The sequence below is a fragment of the Mus caroli genome, chromosome 5 (genome assembly GCF_900094665.2).
Source record: "Mus caroli chromosome 5, CAROLI_EIJ_v1.1, whole genome shotgun sequence".
Lineage (NCBI taxonomy): Eukaryota > Metazoa > Chordata > Mammalia > Rodentia > Muridae > Mus > Mus caroli.
Window position 1 is genome coordinate 64,533,211 of NC_034574.1, and position 9,314 is coordinate 64,542,524.

The 9,314-nt window shown below is 37.5% G+C and overlaps 1 protein-coding gene across 3 annotated transcripts in view; it reads right to left on the reverse strand.

Moving 5' to 3' along the window:
* Positions 1-469: 469 nt before the first annotated feature.
* Gabra4 (gamma-aminobutyric acid type A receptor alpha4 subunit) overlaps positions 470-9,314 on the reverse strand; it is a 91,709-nt gene continuing 82,864 nt past the window's right edge. Inside the window, exon 3 of one of the 3 annotated variants that reach the window (XM_029477411.1) lies at positions 470-5,753. In XM_029477411.1, the coding sequence (XP_029333271.1) occupies positions 5,674-5,753 (80 nt within the window). In that variant the 3' untranslated portion in view covers positions 470-5,673. The remainder of the gene's footprint in view (positions 5,754-9,314) is intronic. The other 2 variants (XM_021162799.2, XM_029477412.1) reach the window with 2 other exon arrangements.

Genomic DNA, 9,314 nt, shown 5'->3' on the forward strand with positions numbered 1-9,314 from the left:
GTCAGTTTCACTTTTTAACATTTGATAATTAAACACTTGCTTCCCCATTTATAAAATGGCACATTTTCACCATCTTATTCCTCTCTACAAGTCTTGTTACAAAGGTATCAGGCATCACGTTTATGAAATGAAATCTCAACATACTATGACTTCATGGTTCTGATTTTCTGCATTTTCAACGTGTGTGTGTGTGTGTGTGTTGTTTGGGAAGAAGAGGCAAGACTTTGAAGACAGGTTTTCTATACACAGACTTGGCTGGCCTTGAGGTCTCTGAATTGTAGACAGAGCTAGCCTTCAACTTGTGACTTGTGGAAATCATCCAGACTATTTACTTGAATTTTTATTAGTTTTGTTTCTTCTGTAATATTTTATTTTTTGAAATTATAATTCTTTCACTTACTCCCATCTTTTTCCTCCCTTCAACCAGTCTCTTGCTCTCTCTCAAGTTCATGACTTCTTTTTCTTTAATCATTTTCATGTATATGTGTGTGATACACACACCTCTATCTCTATATCTATATAGATAGATGATGGACAGATTTCTACACGCATAAGTACAAACTGCTCGGTATGCATATGAATACTTGTACACATATGATATCAGGAATTGCCTTCATTATTCAATGAACTTTATTTATAATAGACAAATTTCACATATAAAAATAATAGTGATACTATCAGGGTTAAAAAAGAAATGGAAGTCAATGATTAATTGGAAAAGTACAGATTAAAGCTCATTTGTTCTTCATCCCAACTGAAAGTTCCAACAGTAGTCAGTAGGTTTTCATCTAACAGAATCAGAAGTGTGTTAGTCTTTCCTTAATATTTTAAACTGTAATATTTTTAAACCATCACCACTAATCTGAGTAAAGTTTAATCTTTTCAGTAACTTCCAAAATATTCTCCTTTCTCTATCTCTACCTCTTCTTGCTACTACCAACAACTTATATTCCCCTTGATTCAACGTTTTATCTATACAGAAAGAGCTCAGCTTGCCATTTTAAATTCTTCATGTTCCAGGTAATGAAAAAAGAAAATGTACTTTCAATTGTGGTCGTTGGGTGAGTTGGGATAGAAGAACTGCAGATCGTGAACTTCACTTCATGACCACCTCTGTGAAGCTTGATGTGTCAAAAAACTTCCTTGCCAAAATCACAGTTATAAGCATCATTTCCCCATCAATATTAGACAGAGGCTCGAAAACATGGAGCTTGAGACAAAAGAAAACATTATTGAGATGAGTCTACTTATGTACAGCTTGTGTATTTAGTTTTGCATTAATTTTTAGTTGTAAGATCCTGGTTTCTAATACCATGATGATGGTAGCTTCAAGAGTCCTGATCTTGGCCTACCTCTGCACTCAACACATTTATCATACAGTTCTTAATCTACCTATGTATTCAATGGTAGACTGTGAGTATCCTCACAGAATGGCCAATTATATTTAGCTCAATCTTAAATTAAATTAACACTGAGTAGGAACTCATAGAGTGATAAGAAAATCAAAGAAAAGAAAAAACTCAACATTCTTTCATCTTTAAATGGTAAAATCTTTTATGGGAGAGCAAATAGCTAATATACAGGGAAAGGTATTTTTGTTTTAATGATCAAGACATGTTACTTGGAAATAAACCACAGCTTGAAGTAATATAATTTCCCAGTAATAATGTATTTGTGGTTCAAGGTATAGGGTGTATCTATTGTAAGAATATGTTTACATTTACTATTATATTCATATATCATTGAAACTTAACCAAAATTGAAGATTGTTCATACCCTTGTTTTTAGCCCCAGGGTGGTTACAGGGATGATTCTAATCAACAATGTCTTCAGAACATGACACCAAGTGTGTCCTCTTCTCTTTATTTCCCACTGCAAATTATTCTCAATTCTAGACAGGAAGACCAGTTGAATCAGGGAACTGGAGAATGGAGACCTTTTCTCTCTTCTTGTTTGGGCCAGAAATAATTGTCTGGCTTAGAGAAAAAAATACACACATATTGTATGTATTACTTGAAATAGCATCTCTGTTAAGGTAGATGATTGAAAAATGACCTTTCAGAAGTTCATTCCAGCCTACTGCATTTATCTTCATTAGTAACTGATCTGCGACTCATCTCTTCTACCAAAGAAGGTGATGCTGTGCTCTCATTTAGGATTTGTGAAGCTCAAGTTAAAGTCTATATTACAAAAACCATTAGGTCTATGCAGAGACAAGTTACTTTTTCACTATGGATTGGTTGTGGAAATGTATTTTATAACTAGGCATACTTGGAGAAAATTAGAAGTGATTATACAACTATAACCCATCAACATGGAAATGGAAACTAAAATTAATATATTCTACAGGAAAATATAAATCATTCTAAATTTAAGCTTTAAAGCCCTTTATACCAAGGGTACTATTTTCAGACAGAATTATTCTCTAACCCTGCAGTCATCAGTGCTTTGACAATCCATGGTCATTGTTATGAATGATGATGAAAAGTGGCTAAATTCACACAAGAATACCCAACATGACTCCAAGTTATGAGGAAGACATAAATGATGAACAAAATAAAAAGAAGAATCTGAATGCAACAAGCCATGCATTATTATTAAAAATATCATGTGAAAATGAGATCAATTCTGTATACTAGTGGAGAAATGTTTTGGTAAATGTAGTCTTCAAATGAACAACGAAACTCCTTGACTGGTAAGTCCTTTCTAGTCTTAGTTTTATATTTGTACAATCCACACACTTGGGAAACAGGAAGGAGAAACTCAGGTTTGAGATCAGCCCAAATGCTACCTGTGGTAGTATTCACTCTTCCTTATCTCCCCAGCCCCAGAGTAGTGGAGTTCACTTTGATTTATTATTTGTTTAATCTTTATTCTTTATTCACGAGGTTTTGACTGTTCTTTTGTTTGAAGACTGGTATGCACTCTGTCCCAGAATGTCCTAGAACGCACTCTGTCCCTCAAACTCATGGCAAGCTCCGCTTCATCCTCTCCAAAAATGGGATCACAGGTTTGAACTATGAAGCTAGGGAAAGCCAGATATTTTTCAATCCATTTAAAATCCAAAAAATTTAAAAGGCATTATCTTTGAAAGGAGGCCAATAAAGTGTTTAAATTTATAGAGAAAGAATGTGATTTTTAAAAGAAAGATAATAGGATGAAAAAGAGAAGAGAGTGTTTCTCTCTAAATCAATAAAATCATTGAAGTGATACAAAAAGTGATGGTGGCTTCTCATCAGAGCTCTAAGCATTAGCCCAAAGGCCAAAACGATTTTCACACTCATGAAATAATTTTATTATATGCTTTTATGGACAAGTACTCTTTATTAAATGTATAAACATATTTACAGATTTTCCCGGTCCCCAGTTTTCTAGAATCAATTTATAAGTAAAGATATCTTCAACATCTTTCAACTTTAAAGTGGATTTAACCCTATGAAATATTTAGAAATAAAAAAAGAAGAAATTCTCAGGTGGGGGTCAATTAAAATTTGACATTTTCAAATTTTAGAAATCTCATGGGCAACCATCAAAAGTCAATGTAGTAACTCAAAAGTTCATATTAATCAATATAAGTTTCCTCAGAAAATAAAAGATTCTGTCTATAAGATGGACATTTCTATCAAACGTTTCCCCTCAACAAACCCAGAACACATTCCTTTACACATACTAAGAACAAGTAGAGTTACAGAAAGAAAATCTGGAAGTGAAACATCAAAAATATCAACCAAGATTGAGCTATTTTAAAAGCTGCAAAGATTCAATTAGGGTTAAGCCTCCATGATGAAAAGGAAAAGTCAGTCTTGAGAACCCAGATACATTGCATAACACTCACTGACACTCCATCCAAAGCTATGATATATTTATTCTCTTCTTTCTCTAGTTGCTCCTTTAATTTTTAAAGTACCTTGGTTATAAAATCTTATCAAACTCTCAGAAAAACAAATGCAAAACATGCCAGACATACAGATGTTATGAGCACAGAATCTTGCGAGGACATTAGCATTTCAGCAGCTAATATTGCTCTCTACTGGGATAAGCAGACTTTTATTTGGATGATTCTGGTAGAGTGGGCAAACTGTGTTATGTGATCTGCATCAAATTTGACGCAGGTCATCTGTTAGGTTCTCCAGGGCCCAGATTGTTATGTTTCAGGTCTATAATGCTTTTTCACCTACAGAACAAACTGTATCAGTATTTCCTTATAGTTTGAGAACCAATCATCTAGATTGTACTAACAGGTATTTATCTCCAAGCTGCTATAGGAACTTTATTTATTTCCCTCTGTCAGCTCAGAAAAAACAAATATGTTGGCTATGTTGTCTGACTCTAACTAAATTGCCTTCATTAAAGAACATGATGTCCTTGACTAAATTATAGTTCTTTAACATGCATTGGCTGTCCTACTATTGAAATATCTTTGTAAAGGTGAGAGAGCTTCCTTGGAAGATTCTCTAAAGATCACCTAGAACACAGTAGGTTCCAGGCTGTGAGGAACTATGTGGTAAATGTATACAGTACATAACTGAATGACTTACTAGGAAAAAAGAATTTATACAATGAATTTAACTTTGGCTCAGAGCACAACATTTCAAGTCAACTGTTAAGTATTGTTTGACCAATTATGTGCCAGAAAACACATTTTCCCTGGTCGGTGTCTGTTATTGATATAGCAGAGGCTTCACTGTATTGATCAGTGTTTGTTTTGTTCCATTTTCCTCTTCCCAGTGTTTTCTTTAATAGGGAGCATCTTATTTTGCAGGTACTATGAAAAGCTGCAAAGGTGATTGCATATGGCTTCCGGCACACAGTTCTGGTTAAGGGCAGGGCCAATGGGAAGTTTTTGGTGACAGTTTGATTTCATGGGGGGTATATTTAAAAAATTCACAGTCTTTCTTTTCTTTTCTTTTTTTCAAATTTCAGTGCAAAAGGGTGTACCACATATCTCTCCTAGCTCTAGTTCTCTTGCTCCAACTTTCCATAATGCTCTGTGTTCTATCCAATTTGAACACTGAATAGATTCTTTTAAAACTATCTTTCTATAAAGAAAGATGGTTCACTTTCTAGCCACCGAAGAGTTAATTAACTCTCTCCATATCTGACTTGTATTTTTTAAGTGAAAAAATTACATAGAATTTTTATTTTAGTAAAGAATACTTACCTTTAAAAACATTTTAAAAGACAGTCTGTATTTCCATCGTTGTTATGAAATTACTATAGCAACAAAATTACATTAGACTTTCTGATTTCTCCATGGTGTCCTTAGATAAATAAACAACCCAGTAGACCATGTTAAATGCCCCAAATGTGACTGGAAAGAGAATACGAGCATATTTGTCTATTTTACTTGTGCCAGATCCAGAGGGCGGTGGAGCAGGGGGAGGAGGTGTGGCTGACACATTCCCAGCAGCCCCTGTTGTATTAACTGTTGTCTTAATTCGCCCAAGTCTAGATCCAAATGCAGGGCGAGTGGAAGCTGACCCCAAAGAAGCTGGCCGCAAAGTGCCGTGAGGAGAGGGGGATGCTGCAGATGAAAGACCTCTGGCTGCTGCAGACATAGTCTCAGCTGCATTTGCCCTGCTGAATGGATTTGGACTGGAAGCTAAGTGAGCCTTAGGCGTGGCTTCAGAAGACTCCTGGACAGAGCTGGTCTTGCTGGAGTGATTTCCCACCTCAGTTCTGCTTTTGATATCCGATTCTGAATGGACCAAGGCATTTGTTCTTTTCCTCATGTTCAAATTGGCATGTGTATTCTGAAAAGATATATTAAAACTCACATTTACTATATAATTGGATGTAGATCTGTACACAATTCAACGATAAAATATGTGATTACTCGGGTCTATAAAATAAATATTTTTAAAATTCTCTGTAGTTATTTAACTAGATACCGTTGTTTATTTCTAGTCATATTAAGTAGTAACTAAAGAGATGGAGAAGTCCAGATAATTGAGATTAGAAATGGGTGACTGGGAAAAGCAGGCTACAGACCACCATCTATCTATCTATCTATCTATCTATCTATCTATCTATCTATCTATCTATCTATCTATCTATCTATCTGAGAAATGGGCATTTTTTATAACTGTATTTNNNTTTTTTTTGGTGTTTTGAGACAGGGTATCTCTGTGTAGCTCTGGCTGTCCTGGAACTCACTCTGTAGACCAGGTTGTCCTTGAACTCAGAAATCCGCCTGTCTCTGCCTCCCAAGTGCTGGGATTAAAGGCGTGTGCCACCATGCCCTGCTCAATAACTGTATTTCTCAATACTACACTTGAACATTTTTTAAACGTTTACTCCATAACTTGTGCACTTGTGAATTATGATTTCAAGGTCAATGAGTTGAGTTTAAAAACAGAAGAAAGCAGTTTCACAAACCAGAATGAAAACAGACTCGGAGAGGCTTAGAACACATTCTTCATGTCATTCTGTAGTATTCTCCCAAGCAGATTGCAGCTGAACTAATGAGAATGTGTAACCTAACATATGGCAGCTAATTGCAGTGGAGACAAGTGAAATCAAAATCAACCTAAAAGCTGAAGACACCATTATGAACCCTGAACTTACCCTCTACCATTTTAAAATCCCATTTTTATAGAAAAGAATAACCAATTCTAACTTATTCTATAATATTGTACACATCAAAAAGAACAAAAATATGTTTGAAGTGTGTATACTATTGCTACAAATAAATTATGTATACCCACATATCATGACATAAAAAGAATATAAGGCAAGTAAATATAGTGAAGGTAAAATACTAAGGACAAGATACTAAGAAGGAGCAGAGAGGGTGCTCAACCAGTAAAGGCATTTGCTGACAAGCCCAGTGACCTGGGTTCCATTCCCAGGACCCATGTGGTGGAAGAAAAGAACCAACTCAGGAAAGAAGATCTCTGATCTCTACACACGTGAGCAAACACAAAAAACTATACATACATGCAAAATCAGTAAAGGAAAAGTTAAATAATTGAAAGTACATGGAGAAGGAAAGTGAGGAATTATTAATTGAATACATAGTAGGAGTGTGTGTCTGTGTCTGTGTTTGTGTTTGTGTGTATTTCTGCTTACAGCTTAATAGTGTCACATTGTTTTCTTCCACAAAAAAGTTGAGGTATGTGTAGAAAGTCAAATTTTCTCTAATGCTAAACCTAAAGATGGATGACTTCTAATTCTAATCGCACAATAACAGAGACCGAATTTTATTTCCTGGTTGAAATGATGAGAAAGACCTAGATAAAACATGGAAACCAAGGCATTATTGGAAGACACTGATATCAAACAACATAGGACAAGAGTCACTGAGAGAGAAGGAACGAACCTGAGATTTTCTATGTTGTGTGCAGGGGGAAAAAGACTAATCCAGAAAAAAAATGTAGCAGATCCCTGGAACCAAACAGATGACTTGAGAATGTGCTGGGACCAGCAGTGGCTACCATTTACAGGACAAAGCACTTATGAAACAAAGGTTTAAGAAAGATCTCCAGAAGTCTAAACGGAGCTATGTTCAAATATATCATAGAGATGATGAGCAAGAAGTATTTCCCCAAGATGAGAGGGAGAGAGAGAGAGAGAGAGAGAGAGAGAGAGAGAGAGAGAGAGAGAGAGAGAGAGAGAGAGAGAGAGAGAGAGAACAGGAGAAAGTGTAAAAGAAAATAGTACGTGTCAGGATCCCAGACACAAGTATATAATAAATGAGTGTTCCCATTAGCGGGATTTAAGTGTCAATATCAACTCAGAAATGCTTTACCTGAGGCATAGGGAATGAACAGTTCTAAAATGTGATAGTCGCTCTAATAGCCGAACTGATTATTCATGAAATTTAACAGCAAGGTCAGAAGATGAAGCTGACACCAATAACTTATCTGTTCTCCAGAACAAAGTGGAAGAGTATTTAAAAGGCTCTTAAAGATTCCTTTTGGACGAGTTTTCTACTAGAACTTCCTGAAGTTCTGTGAACTCTATAATCTCGGTCATGGACTGTTTAAAAGCTGACTCCAGGATTCCTCCTAGACTAGTCTGCACAGGGGAGTGTTGACTGCAGAAGCTAACAGCTTCTGGGTCAGGCAGAAGCCACAGAGCTTATGGGGAAGACAGCATTTCAGGCTCCAGACATCCAGGCACATTCCCTGCCAAAGGAGGTGTCCAGCCCACCCAGGAAGGCTTTGCCACAGCATATGGGAGAGCCATCTTGGGTTCCTGGATTCCTCCAAGACTGGTCTGGGCAGGTGAGAGTGTGGATTGCAGAGGCTAACAGCTTCTGGGACAGGCTGAAGCCACAGAGCTGCTGGGGCAGACCATGTTTCGGGCTCCAGACACCAGGGAACCTTCCCTGCCAGAGGAGGTGTCCAGCACGACTGGGAGGGCTTTACCACAGCATCTGGGGGAGCCATCTTGGTTTCGGGATTCCACCTAGACTAGTCTGCGCAGGGGAGAGTGTGGACTACAAAAGCTAACAGCTTCTGGGTAGGGTGGAAGCCACAGAGCTTCTGGGGCACACCTGATTTCAGGCTCCAGACATCCGGGCACCTTCCTGCCAGAGGAGAGGCGTCCAGCTCACCTAGGAGGGCTTTGCCAAAGCATCTGGGGGAGACATCTTGGTTCTTGGATCCCACCTAGACTACTCTGCGCAGGTGAGAGTGTGGACTACAGAAGCTACACAGATTCTGGGAAAAACCCTGTTTCAGGCCTTCATCTTCTGCCAGGAGGCAGGTCCAAACTCCAGATATCTGTCCATCTTCCCTGCAACAGGAGAGCTTACCTGCAGAGAGCGCTTTGACCACTGAAACTCAGGAGAGCACTAGTCTCCCAGGTCTGCTGATAGAGGCTAACAGAATCACGAGAGGAACAAGCTCTAACCAGAAACAACTATAACAACTAACTCCAGAGATTACCAGATGCTGAAGGGCAAATGTAAGAATTTTACTAACAGAAAACATGACCACTTACCATCATCAGAACCCAGCACTCCCACCTCAGCCAGACCTGGGTACCCCAACACACACAAAAAGCTATACCAAGATTTAAAGGCATATCTCATGATGATGGTAGAGGACATCAAGAAGTTTAATAACTCACTTAAAGAAATACAGGAGAACACTGCTAAAGAGTTACAAGTCCTTATAGAAAATCTGGAAAACACAACCAAATAGGTGGAAGTCCTTAAAGAAAAACAGGAAAACACAACAAAACAGGTGATGGAAATGAACAAAACCATACTAGGCCTAAAAAGGGAAGTAGACACAATAAAGAAAACCCAAAGTGAGGCAATGCTGGAGATAGAAACCCTAGGAAAGAAATCTGGAACCATAGAT